This window comes from Vanellus vanellus, assembly GCF_965231255.1.
Source record: "Vanellus vanellus genome assembly, chromosome: 4".
Lineage (NCBI taxonomy): Eukaryota > Metazoa > Chordata > Aves > Charadriiformes > Charadriidae > Vanellus > Vanellus vanellus.
The window spans coordinates 19,304,675-19,326,001 of record NC_138909.1 but is presented as its reverse complement, the minus strand read 5'-3'; the positions used below and the strand labels follow the sequence as shown (position 1 = coordinate 19,326,001).

At 43.1% G+C, this 21,327-nt stretch overlaps 3 protein-coding genes across 3 annotated transcripts in view; 1 reads left to right on the top strand and 2 right to left on the bottom strand.

Moving 5' to 3' along the window:
* Window positions 1-3,223, bottom strand: part of LOC309671211 (AF4/FMR2 family member 1-like) — a gene marked incomplete at its 5' end in the record, with an annotated part of 38,713 nt that extends 35,490 nt beyond the window's left edge. Inside the window, one exon of the mRNA XM_082482416.1 lies at window positions 3,139-3,223. Within this exon, the coding sequence (XP_082338542.1) occupies window positions 3,139-3,223 (85 nt within the window). The remainder of the gene's footprint in view (window positions 1-3,138) is intronic.
* The window catches only part of LOC309671545 (kelch-like protein 8), a gene marked incomplete at its 5' end in the record, with an annotated part of 659,404 nt that overhangs the window by 100,711 nt on the left and 537,366 nt on the right, over window positions 1-21,327 (bottom strand). The gene's annotated exons all lie outside the window — the stretch shown is intronic.
* On the top strand, window positions 7,689-16,963 carry LOC309671210 (kelch-like protein 8; the record flags this gene model as incomplete). The annotated part of the gene is given in 7 exon segments (XM_082482415.1): window positions 7,689-7,904; window positions 9,246-9,794; window positions 12,365-12,551; window positions 13,238-13,385; window positions 14,560-14,688; window positions 16,731-16,764; window positions 16,766-16,963. Coding segments are annotated over 7 exon segments (1,461 nt in total).

Sequence of the window (21,327 nt, the reverse complement as noted above, 5' to 3'; positions counted from 1 at the left end):
CACCACATACGTGCCCACCTGGCATGGGCCAGGACTCCCGAGCGCAAGTGTGATGAGGACCTCTGAAAGGAGGCCATCTCTTTGCTGGTGCCCTGGCACTCCAGCAGTGCCACCTGAAGGGAACCAGGCAACAGCCGTAGCAGCGCCCACAGCTGCCTTCAACCAGGCTCCCGAGCCCAGGCACAACAAAGCTCTGGGGAAGAGCACAAAACGAAGGCAATGCTGGTATTTGCCAGTTATATAACAAACAGCAGACATTGCAGCCTGTGCAAACACATAAATCTGCTTTTAATGTATCAGCAAAACCGCTGAGCGGCTCCTGGCAGGACACCCTCCTGCACACGTGCGACACCACGCATCAGCAGTGTGGGTACCGCTGGGCAAGGCGCAGGGGCTGGGACAAGCACAGTGAACACCTCCTGCTCCTCAGGCACGTGGGGACGAGAGTAACTGCACAGCCAGGGCGAGCGGCGATGCCCCCTGACAGAACCCACCTGCCCCATGCCCAGGCTGTGCCTGGTGGGAGAGGACGCAGCAGCAGGGCCCTCCTTCCCATGCCCCTGGCAGAATTAGGTGCTGGGGATGCTCTGCAGCAGGACCTGCACTGTTTCCACGCACTGACTCGCCACCTGGCCACAGGGAACACCACTTCACTTCGATGGATCGGCTTATCTACTAGCAACGCATGTGTTTTGAAAGCACATGTCGTTTACACATCCTTTCCCAACCATTCCTATCAAAGGAAATCGGAATGAAAAATAACCAAAGGGCTGAGTAGTTAAAATGAGCAAAGTGCATCCAAGACCAGCTTCTTGCCTATAAACAAGAGATTCAATGGAAATGTTCAGCAATCAGCATAACCGCTGAAAAGGGAAAGGCCACTGAGACGATCCTTGTGTTAAAGGAAGAGGGTAGCGAGCTACAGTGCCCCATCAGAGGGATCTTCCCCAGATCAAGGTAAACAGCAGAGCAAGCAAACACTTTAATCAAGTCAAAAAGTGTCATCCTTCACACTCTCACAGAAAGGTCACTCATCTGTTTCCCATATGCTGCACTATTTGCATTGGAGGGACGAGAGCAGGTGAGGAATCTTCTCTTTTCCCTGCAACCTCATTTGTCTATGTCTACAAAAGGCTCTCATTGAGGCAGCGCTCATTTGACAAAGATTTGACTTCTCTTCAGAAAATCATGCACGGATAGCTGCATCTGACCTTACTCACCTCGAGACAAACAGAAGCTGAGGCACGGCCAGATAAGTCACACGAATGAAGGCAAGGGGCTGGGATCTTGCTTGCAGAAGCCCCCCACAGCAGGCAGGAGGAGGGGAAAGGGAGAGCAAACAGCAGGGAACTTCTACCACACAGCAAGAGATCGGGAAGCTTCAGAACTCACAGTGCCAAAACGCAATCTCTCTTTTCCCCTTTTTCTTCCCAGCAAGCTTAACTTGATAGCTCAAACACCTAATTTACTTCTTAATTTAATAAGTGGTGAACAGCAGGCACAGAAAAGCAGCGTTCAACCAGCAGATTACTGCAGAAAGCTGCTGCGATATCCCATGAGAGCACCACAGTAAAAAACCTTCCCACAAAACATAACGAATCAAGATCCCACCTGGACAAAGTATTCAAAAACCTCTCTCTACAATGGATCAATTGCAACAAATCAAAATCCGTTTGCTTCTCCCATTCCAGAAACTTGAGTTTTATAAAGTGATAACTGATGACAAAAGTGGAATTCAATTAACTTGCGAATCAGAGAATATCTGCAACAGCCAGTTTGGACCTCTCTTATCCTTGCCAAACAACTCACAGCCCTTCCTGAAGTTCTTTCAGATAAGCCTGAAGAGGCTTTGAAATTGATACAGGTTTACATACAATGAGTATTCATAGTGCAATTGCCAGGAGGATTTATCATAAGCCCGAAGGGCACTGTTCAGTGACTGTCTGCTGTTCTTCACAGGTCCGGTGGCTTAGCAGAAACCACTTTCTTCTTCGCAGCACAAAATTTAAAGGAAAGCAAACGCACGACTGCACAAGTACTGCAGAAGTCTGCAGCGGCAGCACAAGGACCTCTATTGTTTTTAAAGGACACAAGTATCCCCAAAATACGTGCAGCTCTGGAGGTACAGAACATAAGGTTTACTTTTGTCAGGATTGCTTTCAGCTTTGCCCAGCAGTTTATTCCCACAGCCACTGAGTTAGGACACGCTAGGAAGCCCATGCCCCTACTAGAGTCTCTCCCTGAAGAGGACAGGTTTTCAGGCATCTTTAGTCTCTGTTCTGCCATCCTGCGGCACCCTAAGACTGAAAAACTGAATGACGCTTTCACCAGCAGGAAAGTGTGCAATAGGCAAACAAAACTGCTGCCCACAAATGGACTTGCAACACCCATATCAAATACACGGTGAAACGTTTGCTCGAGAGATTAAAATCACAGACTGTTCAGGACACGCACAGAAAATTTCTTTTCAGTGCCAAAACCACAACAAAACTGGTCAGGGCCATTTGACTGCACCAGGGAGCCCTCCTGTCTCTTCGGTAGGTGTGCAACTGTCATTTCTACCGTAAGTTGCCACTGCAGCCCATCAGTCCTTGTGCCCCAAACCCGCTGGCCCTGGAGAGGACGGGCGTGCACCCTTTCACTCTGTCCCAGCTGCAGTGACTCTTACAAAGCTAACCGTCCAGCGCCTGAAGGAGTTGGGCTTTTCTGCACCCTGAGTAATGTTTTGCCCCCCTCCTCCTTTTTTTTTTTTTTCCCTACAAGTCACATGTCAGCTGTATTTCAGCCTGTAAACTACCATTAAACCACAACTGCCACCCAGCAGCAAGGGCTGTCCTTGCCACTTTGAAGAGAAGAGTTTAAGGAGAAATACAACGTTGGTCAAAGAAGAAGAGTTAAAAAGCCATAAAGCCAAAGAAATACTGAAACGAGATCAGCTCCACGGAGGACTGTGGGCATAGAAGATCAAATATTACATGTTGCTGTCTATCCCCGCTAGCAGTTTGACAGCCTTTACAGGGAACAGTACATCGTACTCCCCACAGACAACTCGATTTAAGCCCTGTGCATATTTGCTGGCTGACACTGACATCTGCACAATCTCCAGCTAGGATTTCCTCATGCCACCTTCATACTCACTGTCGGTTTGGGAATGATGTAGACGCCTCCAAGTGCCACTCACAAAACGTTTTGACGGCCAAGGCCAAGCGCAATCACGGGACATCCAGAACCGTTGAGTCCCTGGGTTTTTGTTTTCGTTTTGCTTTTTAATGCCAACATTCCTACCCAAACTGATGCTGCGCTTCAATAACAGGTCTGCAGGGCAGCATGCTTCTCCATTTACCATCTCCTCTAGCAGAAGCACCACCAGAGCCAGCCGCACATGTCCAGCTGCAAGCAGGTACTCACATCTGACCTAAGACTCCAGCCCAGTTCCTCCACTGATGCAGGCCTGCAGACTCCGGAGAGGCTAAATAAATGGATGTAACTTGGAAAGAAATCTCGTTCAGAAAGACAGAAAACTACTTTAAGACAGCAGGCTGAAGAAACTGCCGCCTTTGTAATTTGCAGCGCTTATCCAGAAAAATCCGAGGGAACAGCTAGACACAGACCTTAACATGGTTCATGCCCGTTACATGACCAATAATTTAAGGGGCAAATTGAAAATTATTCTCAAACAATAACATATGATGGGAGCAGAATCTGGACTGATGAATTTCCATAATAAGTTTTGCAAGGCTAATTTAACAGATGACTTCCTTACTTGCAAGCTTAAAAAGCAAAGAGAAGGGGTTTAAAAAGGTCATAAAGACTTTTTTCAGGTATCTTTTTGATGAGGATTCACGACTTAATTGGCATAACAGATGTTTCACAATGTCAAGGATAAGTTTGGTTTTAAGGTTTTTGGGCCAAAAAGCTAGATAAACAAAGTCAAAGCCATTAAATAAATTTTGACTACAGAAAAATGCAGAGACTACTCTTAATAAGACTTCTAAGCCTCTCAGTCACTAAAGAACAAGCAACATGCTCTTAAAACGGTGAGACGCTGCCACATTCTCTCCTTTTTATAATTTTTGCAATAGATATGTTTTCCCAGTTCACCAACCCGCACAACTGGATCATGAAGGCCAAGTAATGTTTTTGCAAAGACCTATCATCTCAAAGTTAAGACAGTGCTACAAGGCAATATGCCTGAAGTACTCTTAGGTACAACTGAAGTTGTCTGAAAAGGACTTCACTCAAACCTTTTTGTTCAATGTAACTTCAACGTAACAGCTCAGACCAGCATGACCTAAATCCCACATCCACCCTCTCCCCACCTTGCTAGTTGCACAAAAAAAAATCACCCACTTCCTTTTTCCTCACTACTAATGACCTCAGCCAAGAAGAAATCTCTACCTGCGGAAGCTTAAATAAAAAAAAGAAAAAAAGATGTACCATTATTTTGAGGTTTTTTTGGGGGGGAGCTGTTTTATTTTTATTCAGGGTTTTTTTGACAAAGAAGTTGTGTGCTTCCATTTAACATCTACTGTAGGTACAACACTTTGGAAACCTCTGATAATGCAAGTGCATTGCCCAGATAATGAAGTGGGGAAGGACACACAATTCAGAGTCATTTCAGGCAGCACTGCTATACTCATCTTCCTTCTGGGAAAATGCAGTTGAGGAAGTTACTTCAGAGAGATTAATTGATGAATTCCTACAGATTCCAGCAAATCTGAAGTGACTCTTATACTGCACCTGATACTTGCATAACTTGAAAATAATAATTTTTAAAACTTTATGAACAGGGTATTTTAGATTTTCAAAAAGACACAAAGAAAACCTCCAATGCAATCAAAGTATGTTTTGCTACCAGCAAGTTTCATTTTCCCTAGAAAGCACACAAATAGGCAAGATTGTGTCATGATACTCCATGCATGCACGAACCTAGTTCCAGGCACTGTTTTTGCCTCAGTACTCTGAACTACAGATCGGGGTTTTTTTAATTGCTTGTAGCTAAAAGATTAGAAACAAAAGAAAGCGATGACTTGGTTTTGAAAAAACTGCTTAAAAGCAGTTATGTTTGAATTTTGTGTTATTGCTCAGTTGATTTAAAACACACACAAAAAGTCACCCCAACAGCACTGATTTATCTTAAGATTTATTGTGTGGGTTTTGTGTTGGTGTTTACAATGGCATACCCAGAATAGGTAAAACATACACCATCAGCCTCTTTCACGTTGAGACACAGAATAGTTTTGGAAAGCGTATGTGCAGTTGCACTTAAAGTACAAGGATAAATGTAGCATGTATGCCAGGTGGAAAACCTTACGACTTGGGAGCTGCAAACTATCATTTAGTAGTCAGTGGCAGTTCTATCTGTAAGCAGCATTTCTACTCGGCTGTAAAAATACCGTTAAGTGTGAGTAGCTAGGGAGCGGTGAAGTGAGACTGTCAGTTAAGGACCAAAACAAGCAAGAGTTCCCTGGAAGTGTAGGCTAAAGATGCTATATCTGACCTCTGAATGAATAATACATGGTGCTTTTCAAAACCCTTGTACAGCATTTCAACCTCTCTCATTTTTCCTCTTGCTTTTTTATGTTCACTTTTGTAACTTAAGTAGGTTGTCTCGGAAGCTTATATCTCAATGATAATAGTGACTTCTTCAAAGGGAATGTTAAACAAAGCAAAGGTGGTGAATACCAGTAGTTGAGGATTAATTTGAAGTTAAGAGAACCAAAATATCAAGATTTTTCCCCCTAGCTAACTATAAAAACATCTTAGTATAGGAATTTGTCAAATCTGGCATAGTAGAAATTAAGTTTTCAGCAGGAAAAGGTATTCCTTCTTATAAACTATGTAAATATCCTGTGATCCGTAATATCTGTGAACTAGTTTGTGATTTTGGAATAAGTAAGATCTTTCTCTTAGGTATCTTTTGAAGGAAGAATACTTACCTTGCTTACAGCACCATCAGTGAATATTCTAGGCACGTGTGATATTACTTTAACCTGCCTGGCCCAGTGCAGCCAACAGCCTTGTCACTGCACAGGACGAGGAGCTGGCAACAACCCTGTGACCTACAGCAGAAATGAGTATGACTTCCTGCTTTTTCTCCAGTACCGATGCCTGAGGAGTTCTAAATTTAGCATGGACGCTTTCCAAATATCCCAGAAGAAAGTCAAGTCTGCTCCTAGACATGCGACTTACATTTTTATTGTAGAATAATTTTTTTGTTACTTCAGCCAGTCCACTTCCTCCAACACCAGAGTCCATGAGCAGAAATCACTGAACTACAGCAATCATCAACTCTTAGCATAAAACGAAGAATGAATGCATAATAAATTAACCAGAAAACATGAAAACCAAAGTTTCGTAGCCATCGTAAGAGAGGAACACGCTACTAAATACCCTCTCCAGAGACTTTGTCTTAAAACCTTACAAATCCATTTGCTTTCCTTGCCAAAATCTAACAGAACTCCTGCTTGTAAGCTGGATCAGTAACTCCATGCTTTCAAACAGTATTTCATTTTTTCTTGTGGACTTCATAATCTTCCACAAAACGTGTGGATGCATGGCCTAAATCTCACTGAGGTGGCTTTCATGAGTTCTAGGCACACAGAGCTGAAACTTAAAATATGCTACTGAACTGGAAAAATATTTGCTCTTGCCCTAATGCTTAAGTTTTTGTTTTTTTTTTTTTTCCAAATAAAAAGCTGGACTTAAATCTTAACCTAACTGAAGCTCACAGTAGCAGGAAGAGTAAAATACTCGAGTGGCAGAAGCAGAAAAAACCTTCTCCCCATTGTCTGTGGTATCCCTGATTTGTCTTTCAGCCCTGGGAAAGCTATGATGTTAGTATGGCTACAATTCCTTTAGTCCGAGCTGTATAAAACTTAGACACCTTAAATATCTTCAGCTAAGCTGGGTAAACAGTATAAAATAAAAGCTAGCAAGCAGGAGCAAACTTGCTCCTCATTGTCATGCTTTAATTATCAATCTGTTGGATTAATAAGGTTGCTAGATAAAAGGAAATAATTTTCATTCCAAGATTTTTCTGTAAGTGTAAATTCTTGTTCTCTAATTGTGTAGAAGCTTTTTATATTTTGCTTACATTTGCATAAATGCATAAAACACTTAAGGATTGCTTTAGCTTTTTAAGAGACCGAGGAAAGCTGAGTAATAAGTATGTACAAAATACCCATCGGGGTCAGATCAATAGTTTGTCTATGGCAGCAGTGATGAGAGATGCTATTTAAGGACCAAAGAAACACGGTTGTGTGTGGGCCGTGTCGCTTTTGTTCCTCTGCCATCCACAGCAGTGAGATCAGGAATGTTGGAGGATACATCCTTGCCTTTTCTTTTTCTTGTCTTTTTTTCAAGAAGCGTGGGCAACAAGTTCACAAACAATGGCTTTTCATAAAGGTACCTGCGTAGGGTTCTTGACTGTGGGTCTTTTTTCCCTGCTTTCTCCTCCCACCTTCCCCAAGTAAGGTTATAGGTAGTATTTATAACATGTAATCAAATTGTTAGGTACTACCAGTACCTAATGTCTCATCATTTTTTGTGTTGGGTTTTGTTTTTTTTTTTTCCGAACAGGAACATGAACAGAATTTAACTGCATTTTAGGATTTGACTCCTGATGGGCTGGATTTTGTCTTGGCATGAATTTTTGAAGATGGACACAGTGCAAGAAGAAACAGCCAATGGCTTCAGAATCCATGGTTCCAGAGCAGGCAAAACAACATCTGATAAAGGGAAAAAGGCGGCAGCAACAGCAGCAGCAGCAGCAGCCTAGGTCTTCCAACAGTGATGGTGAAGATGACATCTTTGTATTTGAAGCAAATGAGGCTTGGAAGGATTTTCACAGCTCTCTCCTTCACTTCTTTGAAGCTGGAGAGCTCTGCGATGTTACACTAAAGGAGATATTGTCACACATCCATTGCATTTAACAGCCTGAAGATTAAGCTATGAATACGTACGCTGGAGGTGGCTGTGAATTTGGGCAGGGGTAAGGAAAGCATAGAATACCTGTTGGATCTGAAGCATCTCTATCTAGGTGTTTGTATTTTTTTTTTTATTTAGGAAGTTTACAACAGAAATGTAAACATTTAAGATGCTAACAGTCCAAGAGAGGACGTGCATGACTTCGACCTCACCCAAATTGCCTTCTAAGCAGGTTCCCACAGTTGATCAGTATGTAACTGTGCAATTTCAGCTCCTTGTAGCCTCGACTTACTGCTCACCAGGCAGGTTACACTTGTGTTGATAACACACACTTTTAAAAAGGGTAGAGAAATTGTGTGTTGAATCAGAGATAGAAAAAACTCCAAATTATCCTTTATAATTTAATATCCCACCCTTTTTTTATTTTTACATTGCAAGACCGCTCACTTTAACGCCTTCATCTGAAAATGAACATGTAATTTGAGTCTGCCAGGAGTACGGGTTGCTTAACTCAGCCATCCCTTTGTTAGCGCAGACTGATGAATGACAAAGGCTGTAAGAAAGCACTCCTGTAACGCAAATAAGTAGTGGATTGTTCCTTTACCTTCACTACCTACATTCTCTTAACATAGTTGAATTCTAGAATTTTATAAGTGAAAAGCTTGTTTTGTGCTTTCTGATCAGAATTTTGAAAAATACCTCCTCTTTATGGGGAATACTCTATCTTTTGTGGCTGAACAACTGCTAAAAATCTTGAAGTGATTGGTAACTTTTAATAATCCCTGTAATACCTGTTATTACTGCCGTTTTACATGAATTTGCTGCTAATATAGAGAATTATAAATTCCTCAACATTAGTAAAAGTCCAGAGGTTTAAATTAGGTTGTCTAAAAATGTCGCTTTACAATTTACACCCTCCCCGCCCTGCAAAGTCTCTGAAATACACATAAAAGAAACAAGTGCCTGGCAGTCTCCTCCTGTCTCCAAGATGCATCTAGAAGGTTCCTAAGGATGTTTCATTTAAGAAATAGGACACGCCTCTTAAAGAAAAGCAAGTTCAGTGCATCAGTGCTATTGCTTCTTTGTGTTACGGCCTTGCCCTACTCTGGTGACCAAGTTCCAACTCAGACCTGCTTGGGATACATTGATCTGATGTCAGAAGTACAGGGCAGATGGAGTTATTTTGCTTGAACAAAATACAGTAGCTCAATGCATATTGAGTTCAGGATTCTTATTTCGGCTTAACTGTCCGTCCTATCGTAGCCAAAACTGACATTCCAGTGAAAGACTGAGGGTTATTTTCTTCTTTTTTTCAGGTTGGTCCAAAGCTTATCTCCTGCCACAAACTGGTGCTAGCTTGTGTTATACCTTACTTTAGAGCCATGTTTCTTTCGGAAATGGCTGAAGCCAAGCAGACATTGATTGAGATCAGGGACTTTGATGGTGATGCAATAGAAGACCTGGTGAAGTTTGTGTACTCCTCCCGGATTACTCTGACAGTGGATAACGTCCAGCCTCTCTTGTACGCTGCTTGCATTCTTCAGGTGGAACTGGTAGCAAAGGCGTGCTGTGAATACATGAAGCTGCACTTCCATCCCTCCAACTGCCTGGCAGTCAGGGCATTTGCGGAGAGTCACAACCGCATTGACTTGATGGACATGGCTGATCAGTATGCTTGCGAACACTTTACAGAAGTGGTGGAGTGCGAAGACTTTGTGAGTGTGTCACCACAGCACCTCCATAAACTCCTGTCCTCCAGTGACCTGAATACTGAAAACGAAAAGCAAGTTTACAACGCTGCTATCAAGTGGCTGCTAGCCAATCCACAGCATCATGCGACGTGGCTGGATGAAATACTTGCACAGGTAGGGCAGGCTGAGGCGCCGTGTGCCTGTCTTGTCACTGGTTTTGTTGTCTAATCAACTGTTTGTCCTTGGGTAGATCTCATGATGAAAATTGTTCTCGGCAGTTGGCACCTCCTCTGGTATTCGCAGTTGTGAGTTAACAGTAGAATATCAGGAAGAAGTCATATTCTTCAGTTTCTCTTGTGAGATGAGTACTCACTACATGCTCGTGGCTGGGGAGTGGGGAGCCAACAAAAAGCTGCATCTGTGTTAGAGCAGAAAATTCTTAGATTTACACATAGTAGAGTACATAAAGCCATCACTTCACTTGGTTTGATACTACTACAGCCTGAAACACTCACTTCCCTTGCTGGTAAGTGTTTGTACTTAAGAAAAGAGAGCAAAGCTGTTGAGGAGCTTTTTACGTGTCTAGGAGAGTAAAACTGTAACGGAGATGTGTCATATCAAGTTGTGCTACTTCTAGAATGTTCCTATATTTAATTAACAAAAGACCAAGACATGTTAGCCCTATAAGCAGGCTAGGAAACATATGCTAGACCATTTAATGCTCACTAGGCTAGCACTGCTGGTTACCTGTAGGAGTTAGCAGTTTAATGATCTAGACTTGATGAGAGTCCACTGCTTCTGAAAGAAACACATACGGGTATCAAAAGGTCACTTAGCTGAACTTGTTTAAACACCCATCGGACCTCCTCCTGTCAAAGCGTTAGGTACGTCAGTTATTCAAGCTCCGTATGCGTTGATTATGGGAATTTAAAATACAGTATTTGAGACAGGTATAGAGAACCTGTGCTGGGGAGGAGGGTGGTACATGCTGTGCACTGCAAAATGCCCTGTGAATCTTAGCAGGTAGGATCAACTGTGCCATTTCAGTTGTCACTGAACTCCAGCTTGAATGTTTTGCATTCAGCAGAAGTGCTAATATTGGCATCATGTGAGTAAAGAGAGGTCCACTAGAATACTGCTGTCATTGTCTTCATGCATCATTTTTCACCTTTCCTGGTAAAAGATCACAACTGTTTATTAACTGTCTTCCCAAAACTTTCAGTTTCATCTAGACTAGCATGATGGTTTTGGTAGAAAAATTCCTTCTTTAGTACACTATAATTAAATTTATAGGCAATATAATTTGAGATTTAAAAAAACCTTCATTATTACCCAGGTGTACAAGTAGGTGAGATTAACATCTTTGTTTTATTCATGGTAACCAGTCTAGAATGAAACAATGAAAAAGTAAACCCCTTCCTGTAAATATGGGTTATTTGCCAGAGTATACGGAGCCATCAGGTGATTTGGACATTATTGCTAGCAGAAAACATGCCTGGGCTTCGCGATAGTTATTATCCACATCATAACCAGCCTTAGGGGTTGCGCTGTCATCATGAGGTTCTGAATTTGTCAGCCTTGTGCTCTTACCGCATCACTTGCCTCATGAGTCTATGAGCAGGGCTATGGCTGTGCTTTTAATCGGCCAAAACCAAGACAGGCCAAAGTAAAGGAAGAAGTGGGACTGAAAGCAAGCGGGTAAGGAAGAACTGGTAGAAACACTTGCTTACTTCAAGGCAGGGACATTTGTCAGCCATGTAACAGCACCCTTTTGCTGCTCTGAGAAGCACTGGAGATACTGGACTTCACAATTGCTGCTGAGCTAACTGGGAGGCGCCTGACAGCATCGATTCCAAACCTTAGGAAGTCAGATGCTGGTTTGCTTCAGTCCCCCCTGCTAACACCTGTCCCACCTTTGCACCCGATTGTACTTCATATTCCTCACTGTTTCTCTCAAAAGGACAAACGAACGGTTTGCTGAAATAAGTGACTGTGGGGAGGAAGACATTTCAAGGCAGCCTTGGAGAGGCTGACCTTATTTCAGATGTGCCCTGTCGCTGGGGATTGCTCTGGGCAGTGACCACCTATAGCCTTACCCAGAAGGAGCCTTTCTTTCCTCAGCCTGCTCACCAGCTCTCTGCTAGGGAACCACAGGAAGGATTTGGGGAAGGAAACAATTAGCTCTCAACGTTGGGGTTTTTTTAATCCTGTAGTCTGTCAAGTCCACACTAGAGAAAGGTGTTACTGCACTATCAATACCTCCTTAATAGACAGACACTTAGTTCATGCTGATAGTGTTTCCTCTTTGACTTGCCACCCAAAGAAAATCAGCCATTCTAGCAAAAGCCCTCTTATACTGGCATAGCAATGAGCTGAAAATTCACCCCCTCAGCAGACTAACCTGACACGGGCTATCCTGGTACAGTCACGGATGCTGCCTGCATCACATCAGGCAGGTGCAGTTGCAGTACAGGCAGCGGCACTTCTTCCTCCGCTCAGCCTGGGCCAAGGGGCAGTTCTCCACCGCTGCTTAAATGCAAAGGGTTGTAGCAAACGTTTGTCACTAAAAAGAACTGTTCATATCGCTGTTATTCTGGAAAAAAAGTATGAACGCCTCCCTTTTTAGTGAAGAGCGTGGGGCTGGCAGCTGGCTCAGAAGCTGCCATCTGTTATGCTTGCGTCACTGTAAATGGTGAGACTCAGTCAGTTCAGCCAGTTACTCCAACTGTGTTCATTTCTGTCAGGTACGGCTGCCTCTCTTGCCCATTTGTTTCCTTATGGGTGTTGTGGCAAAGGAAGAGATTGTCAAGCAGAATCTAAAATGTAGGGATTTGCTGGATGAAGCAAGAAACTACCACCTTCACCTGAGCAGCAGGGCAGTGCCAGACTTTGAGTACTCCATTCGCACAACACCAAGGAAGCAGACTGCTGGTAATTAAATGTGTGTCTGATTATCCCATAGGGAGTGGTGTGGAGAAAAGGCGGTGCGTCTGTGCAGGGTTAGGTAGCTTGGTAGAAATGGTTGTTAATGACTTAATGCAAAACTGGGAAAGCCGTTGTGTACCTCTCTGGTAATTAGCTAGTGTGCTGCATTGTCCTAGCAGAACTTTAGCTGTCATTTTCTTTCTTTAAAGCATTATTTATTTATCCTGATTGGCTCTATCTGTATTAAAGCTAGAACTGTTAAGTATCTTGTGACCAGGCAGCATGCTCACAGCTATACCGACAACAGTGGACACTTATCTTTGGGCACGAGAAGGTTGAGCTAACTTTTAAACTCTTTGGCTAACCTACACCAAAAGTGAGTGATGAATATTAGACTGCAAATCCGAATTTTTACATTTTTATATTTAACAATGTTTATCTCCCTGAGCAAAAAATCACAAAAAGCATATTTAAAATATGCATTGTTTTTGCATCAGCATAGATAGTTAATTGCCATAACAGCATGCCAAGCAAAGGCAAAATCCAGCACCCAGTTACGCAGGGCAATGACTGTGCCCCCTGAAGTGAAATATGACTTCTCCCGAACTACATAAGTTTCAGTTCACTCTGCTGTACAACTTTATCCCCCATCTTCCTGCTATTTTTCTGGAAACCTGTTTTGTCTTCTTCAGGTGTGTTGTTTTGTGTCGGTGGTAGAGGTGGATCTGGTGACCCATTTCGCAGCATTGAATGTTACTCTATCAGTAAGAACAACTGGTTCTTCGGCCCTGAAATGAACAGCAGGAGAAGGCACGTGGGTGTGATCTCTGTGGGAGGTCAGTAATGCTATTCTAAAGGCACTTGTTTGCTCCTTTTGGTGGAATCGGTACTTGTAATAAATAAATCTGTCTTCCAATGGCTTACCTGTTGGATATTCTTCAATTTAGTAAGGCTTCTTCCCCACGAAGGGGTTTGTGATTCTGAAACAATCTGAGAGCATGCTTACTGAAAAGATATTACTGTGAACTGGGAGTTGGGGTGGTTCAGCCTGCAAGAGGCTCTGGGGAGACCTTACTGTAGCTTTTTAATACTTAAAGGGAGCTTGTAAGAAAGATGGGGACAGACTTTTTAATAGGGGCTGTTGCAATAGGCCAAGGGGTAATGCTTTTAAACTAAAAGAGGGAAGATTTAGACCAGATATAAGGAGACATTTTTTACAATGAGGGTGGTGGAACAGGTTGCCCAGAGAGGTTGTAGATGCCCCATCCCTGGAAACGCTCAGGGTCAGGTTGGACAGGGCTCTGAGCAACCTGGTCTAGTTGAAGATGTCCCTGCTCATTGCAGGGGGGGTGGACTAGATGACCTTTTAAAGGTCCCTTCCAACCCCAACTATTCTATGATTCTATGAACGGTACATAGCCTCTTCTCTTAACAGGCGATTTAATTTTTTTTTAACCCATTTACAAAAAAATAGCCTTACACAGCAGAGTCACCGAGAATTTGCTAGTACTCATACTAGCTCCCTTCACACTTAACTCCATACAGGCAAGTCACTAAGACCATAAATCTTCCAAGAACAGACCTACCTTTATTTTTGGGTCTCCATCTTCTGAAACCAGGTCCGTGCAGTCCAGAGCAGCTTAGCACCCATGATGCAACTTCTCCTTGTAAACGGTAGCTCCTGTGTTGCTGCAGCAGAACAGAGATTTCCCCCCCCCCCCCCGAAAATCTGGAGAGACTGATATAAATGTCCAAAACTGATCTGACCTGCAGTACTCAAGTGATGGGAAGATTTTTTTGTCTACATATCTCAAGCTTTGTATAAAAGTCCAAGTTAGAAACAGATCTCTGGTTGAGTACAGCATATAAAAATATAAAGTCTGTACTTACTAAAATCTTGATATTGAAAACATTTGAAGACTTTAACCTTTATTTGAGCTTGTTGTCTCCTCATAGGCAGGGATATTGCATAAATGAAAACTGAAGTGTTGCCAAGCAATCTCTGTATCAAAAGATGCATATGTGTTTCGGGTAAAGTCTACGCAGTAGGTGGACATGATGGAAACGAACACTTAGGAAGCATGGAAGTATTTGATCCTCTCACAAACAAGTGGATGATGAAGGCATCAATGAACACAAAGAGGTACGTAATCCAAATTTTAAGTCCTAGTCTGCGATAAATAATTTCTTGCTGACGCTGAAAAACACCATGTCTGTCCTGTCTTTATTTGGGTTTCCAAACTGTGCTATTTTTAGTTTTGGGTTTGTTTTTTTTTTTTTTCCTATTTTGGGGCTTTATGCTATCAAACACCTTTATTTACTAGCTGTAAAGCAAATACAAATTTGCATCACATACTTGCATACATCACATATTTTCAGAAACACAACGTTGTGCGTAACATACTATTTCAGTGCAAAACTGCATAATATCTCTCTCTCTCTAGGGAGAGGCCCTGGCTGGTAACATTGGTTACGTTTACACTTTGGCTTTCTTTTGTCACTATTCTTTTCTTTCTTGGGGGCCTGGCTTCTGGAGCAGAGAGCTCTTCTACTCCAGCTGTGCTTACATTCCCGTATCTAGGGCATTTCTGCTATGCCCGATAAAGAACTTGAAACTGATAGACTTCTGTGGGTTTTTTGCGCTTTTTAAGAATGAGCAAGATAACTGCCAGTGAACACGCACAGTGAAATTCTTCATGCCCAGGAAACCTTCATGCTGCCTATGTTTTTGCCACAAAAGGCCAGACGCACTAAAACACTTAAAGTCAGATTGAGGCTTTTTCTTGCCTTTTGACATTTAGGATTCTTTTAAGGAGTCACAGATGGGTAATTTTTTGTTTCCGCTGTCATTTAAATCAACCTCTTGAATTCTACGTTCTGTTTTGTTATTTGTTGTTTCTAAAAGCATCATGTACAAGCAGGAGTGAACTACTGAACACGGCTAAGTCCTCAAGCTATTTGTAGCTGTGACATAATCAAAGTAAAAGACCCAGACTCCCAGAAGGAGCTTCTTACTCCTCCCTACTGCCACCACCACAGGGCATATTCTCTGCAAGCATCAGCCCTAGATTTCTGTGACATTTCTTACTCAGTACCTTGGTAAATGGAAGGGCTGCTGTGCCTTGGCTACGCTCCATTCCTCCCATTCATGGACATGGTGTCCGAATACTTAGTTGAGAAAAAACTGCCACCATTGATGCCATTTATGTTACCTGGTGAGGCAATGCAAGATAAGGTCAGGGTATCTCCCCAGTGTGTGTTCTGTAGAAAGACTGTGCATCCCTTGCTCCTTCCTGCCTTGGTATCTTCGCACCTGCCCTCTGTGTAATGAGGCAAGAATGTTCTCAGTGAAATGGTGAATCACCTGTCTTGGTACTTAAAGCAGAAACTTAATGCTTCTAATGAGTCTAGACCATACTTTGCATTTTGTAATACTGATTGTATTCTCATAATTGTAGATTCAGTAGAAAAAAATCTGACAACTATTTTAACACAGACTTAATAAAAAAGAAGAGAATGGAAGAAATTGTCACTAAATCTTTCTAGAGTTCACTCATCTAATATCCAGCGCAGGCTTGCTTTTAATAGGTATTAATATCACCCCCCAAAAAAATCATTCCCAGATTGTAGCAGCAGCTATACCAGCAAAGTTAAAACCAGCAGGTTTTGGTTCTCCATAAAACAAAATGTGGTTCTTCAATAAAACAAAATAGGAGGCGTAAAATTCAGTACCAAGAAATCACATAGCTAAGCTAACCTCATATATCTAAGCGTGTAATTAGAAGACTTGGGTCTTGGGTGACATTCAGTCAAAACAGTATTCCGCGTCCCCCTGCCTTTATTCTTTAAACAGGAGCTTTGTCTTTTTGCACTCTAGAAATATTCTAGCTGCAACAGTCCTGTTCATGGATCACACAATAACGTAGAGGTGCCTGGGAAAGCTGAGGTGAAGTCAAGATAAAACTCTAGAGCCCCTCTCACGGGAGGATGCAAACATACGAAAGACTTTCAGGATAAAGCTGCAAGACTGATGCAGGTGTACAGAGGGCCAGCCACAGTTACTGGTCATTATTTATTATAAACTTCACTTTTAACATTTTCATTACTTTTTCCCCCATAGTTTGAAACAGGTACCAGTCAGGTAACATTGCACTTGATGTGTCTTTCCCATTCCTTTTCCTTAAGGACTTGCACTGAGGTGTTGATCCTGTGGTTTTCTTAGGAGAGGAATTGCTCTTGCCTCCCTTGGTGGCCCCATTTACGCAATAGGAGGTTTAGATGACAACACTTGCTTCAGCGATGTGGAAAGATATGACATTGATTCTGATCGATGGAGTGCAGTCGCCCCAATGAACGCTCCCAGGGGAGGAGTTGGTTCCGTAGCCCTTGTGGTAAGTGACTGTTTCCTCCCAAGTTGAGGCCATCTGAGGAACTGAACTGCTTTTCCCATCTGCTTTTACAAGGCAGAACACAGGATTTTGAACAAAATGCAGCTGGTAGGTCTTAGCACCTCTGGTCATCAAAATCCTACTGAGCTGTGCAAAAGATGAGGATATTTAGGATAATACTCAGATCAAACTGAACTGCCTATATGAAAACGCAACATAATAGAAGTAGTGCGCAGCAGGAGTCTATCTATTGTTTCCTGGTAATAATTGAGTAATATCCATTGTGATAAACTCAGTATCGTTTGTTCACCAAACCTAAAAACTTACATTTCCACAAGAAGGCAACTGCTTAACAAGAGGTGGCAAGATGGCCAACATTTTACTGTGTAAACAAGATATGCATGATTGTGCAGGCAAGACTAAGCTGCAGGGTCAAGTTATGTAGACAAAGTATAATAAATTGTGAAAAGACTTGAAAGAAAGAAACCTTCACCCCAAGACCACTGGCAATACTAGTGTTTAAGATATTAATTTGTGTAATTTTAAAGGTGTTCGTTTAGTACTGCCAGAGTTTTAGAGATACCTATAGCACTTAGATAAATACTTTGAGAAAATGTTAGATGAAGAATCCTTATAGAATTTACTAACTCTTTAGAAAAAGGGGGGGGAACTGAGTCAAAGATATAGTACTAATTAACTAGTAGTAATTCATAACCTAAAAAACAGGCCTGATAAAAAAAATGGACGAAGCAAGAAGTCTTGAGGCATTGCCAAGGACAGCTCCTGATAACAAATAAAAGAAGGCCTTGAAAGGCGGCTGAAACCAACCCTGCAGTCTGGACAGAGACCAAAAAGAAAAACTGAGTCTGCGCAGGGACAAAAGGTTACTTGAAGTGATGAAGAAGAATTTGCAGCCTTCATCCTCAAGACCCTCAGCGACCACCACCACAAAGCATTGCGCAAGCGCAGTTAGGAGGAGTTTATGAAAAAGACTTCTTAAAGCTAATTTTAATACGAAGCGGGGATAGGTTATGCATATGTATAGCCGTATTAAGAGATCTTATGATTATGTAAAAAGTACCATATATATTTGAGAAGGCCGCTGCATTGAGTGCGCGCCGTCAGTGGAGTGAGACTCCCGGGCCGCCCAGCGCTGTTTTGCTTGCTGCCGCTTGCTAATAAATACTCCAAATTTTAATTGACTCTGTCTCACGTCAATTTTGTGAGATCAACATATAACAATTTTGGTGCCGTGACTCGGATAGAGGCAATCTGGTGAGAAGCCCCATACAGGGAGGCGCCCCGCTGAAATTCAGCGGCCCTGGCTGGGTGCTATCGCATCACATCCTCTACCGACGAACCCTAAATTCGGCAACAAGCAAAAGAAAGCCGGCAAACCCTGTAATCTTTGTGCACGAAGCCCCGAACGAAGACGCAGGAACGCGTGAGTATAGGCCAGTTATCCATTCGGTTGGGGTTGGGTATCCCGGAGTGTGATAATGTGAGACGTCCACCGGACTTAGTAGCCCACCGGACGAAGCGAGTGCGGACCCCTTAGTAGTGCGGTTCCCATCTCCCGCGAGGGACTGGGCCACGAATAGGGGGAGCGTGTGTGTGTGTGTAAGAAGGCACTCCGGAAGATGGGACAGAGGAAGAGCAAGCCCTCTGATTCCATGGGTGGATTGGGACCTCATGTGAAACCCCCCCCAAATACCACCAGACAGTCCGTGAAGTTTAATGATCAAGTATTGGGATGATTACCCCTCTAGGCGGGGTAAGAACAAAGTAAAATTGATCCACTATTGTATGGAAATATGGAGAGAAAGAAACAAATAAGAAAAGGCTTATATTGGCCAATTTAGATTTGTGATCAGTCTGACTATCTTGGTGCAGATTAGTGGTAAATGGCAAATGGTTTAAGATTTAAGTTACACGTAACTGGCTATTGTTTTAATTGGAAAATCTTGTGGTGTGAGTGAGAAGTGTAATGGGCCCTTTTATATGACTGAGTGAGTGTTTGAGTGAGTGCGGTGCAGAGTTTGTGTGTTCACCCTAAGTGAAAAGGATTTTCATAATGGAGGAGAGGGAACATCGACATAGTCCAGGCGCAGACATTAAATGGCTACTACAGCAGCCAAACTGGACTAATCAAGACACTGAACATAAAACTCATATGGTGGATCTGCGCACCAGAGTTGTTCAAGAAATTAAAGAATCTGTTCCTCAGAGACAGAATATAAATAAAGCTTTTAGTGAACATCAAGGGAAAGATGAACCCCCCCACTAAATGGCTAGACAGATTGCGACAGAATCTGCAACTCTATTCAAGGCTAGATCCCACCACCCCTGTGAGACAAGTTCTGTTGAAAACTCAGTTTGTGGTAAAGTCATGGACAGACATTAGAAAGAAATTGATAAAGTTAGAAAACTGGCAAGAGCAAGGATTAAACGAGTTGTTGAGAGAGGTATTGTTCTCGCCCCTCACTCTCGGGACGAGATTGAGCACGGAACCATTGGTTCCAACTGCAAGGTGTCATAAACCGAATAGTGGTGTTGCACAAAGAAGCTAAAGCTAGAAAGAGAAAAGGGAAAGCTACTGTTTGTGCTGTGCTGGGAGCGTGCCTGGCGGCTGCGGTGGAGGACAAGAGGCAGGCGCCCTGCCAAGAAGAGGCGATAGTTGCCTCAATACAAGCGGCACTGGCGCCGCTGCAGGAACAGTTCCTAGAAACCAAGCGGGTGCTAAAGGAAGAAAAGAGCAAAAAACTTAATATTGAAAGAGAAGCTGAGTTCAGCTCCTAAAGGAGTCAGACACCCTCGCTGAGACAAAAGTAATGCCAAAGGGAAAAGGGGTGCGCCCAATTTATCGTCAGGAAGATAAAAACACCACAAAACAAAAACCCAACTAAAAGACGCCACAGATAACACCCCCACATGTATCCACTGATAAAAACAGAATCCCCTTTACCGCCACTGAATTAGCCAAACTACGGAAAGATTTTGCTAGGATGGCAAAGAAATCCGAAACCGAATACGTGTGGAGTATATCCCTGTCGGGAGAGAACGGAATCATTTTATCAAAAAGGGAGCAGAGGGATATTAGGGCCCTGGCGTTTTCCTCACAACGGGCGACCTCCGAGCCCCATGGTCTCTAACCCAGAGAGCCGCATATTAGTCGGGGGGTGGGGGGGCTGAACCCATTGAAGAGGGGGAAGTGACTCAAGAATTAATAAATTACAGAAAGAAATACAGGCCAGTAAGTCGACTTACCAAAAAGCAGAAACTAGAGCAGTGCGGACGGAGGAGCAGGCGAATAAATCATTGTTTAGGTTTTTTTTTCTCTGGGAAAAGCCCTGATCTTAAAAAAAAAAAAAAAAAAAAAAAAAAAAAGAGAGAGAGACCTCTGTTCCAGCAAGAATTGTGGCAAATAGAACTACAAAAGGAGGTGCCCCAAGACTTAATGGATGGGGCTCCCCACCAAAAAGCTAGAGTTCCTAGTGCGGAGGTGGTCTGAACAAAGACCCCCGCTCACACTGAACCCACCTTCGGCGCCACCCGTGGACATAGAAGAAAGGTTCAAAAGAAACAAAAAGGTGGCAGAAAGCTAAATCCTCCGCCCCCCCAAGGTGAGAGGGGAGGCAGAGGGTAAACGTTTATTAGACAACTCATCTGCAATAATAAAGGAGACTTACTAATTACAGTTGCAGTAGGGCCAAGGAAAAAGCCCGTGACTTTTTTAATTGATACAGGGGCCCAAATTACAGCAATTAATCGGAGTGAGGTAGAACAGTGCGGCATCTCGGCCCCTTCTAAACACCTAATAGTACTAAATGCTTTGGGGAAAACCCAATCTGTGCCCATGACTCCGGTAATCTTGTGGCTACCAGGAGAGGAAAGTCCGGTAGACACCATGGCGGTTATAAAGCCCTTCCAAATAAATCTCCTAAAAATAAATATTTTGAAGGGAAGACAGTGGCGGGACACCCAAGGAAACTTACAGTCTTTCAGCATTCCTCAGGTTAGAAGGCTAACCGAGAATTTCAGTGTGTCAGTGCGCCTGCTACAAGCGGCGCCCCCCCCCCCCTTCCCGCTTGACTAATGTGAAACCCTACCCGTTACCCCTGGGAGCGAGGGAGGGCATCACCCCCGTGTTAGAAGATCTGAAGCAGCAGAGAGTCGTAGTCCCGACACAGTCCCCCTTCAACTCTCCCATATAGCCCGTGAGAAAACCTAATGAGAAATGGAGATTGGCTGTAGACTACCGGCGCTTCAATAACAATACAGGCCCATTAACGGCTGCCGTGCCAAACATCGCTGAGTTAATCGCCACCATTCAGAAACAATCTCACCCGGTGATAGCAACAATTGATGTCAAAGACATTTTTTTATGGTTCCGC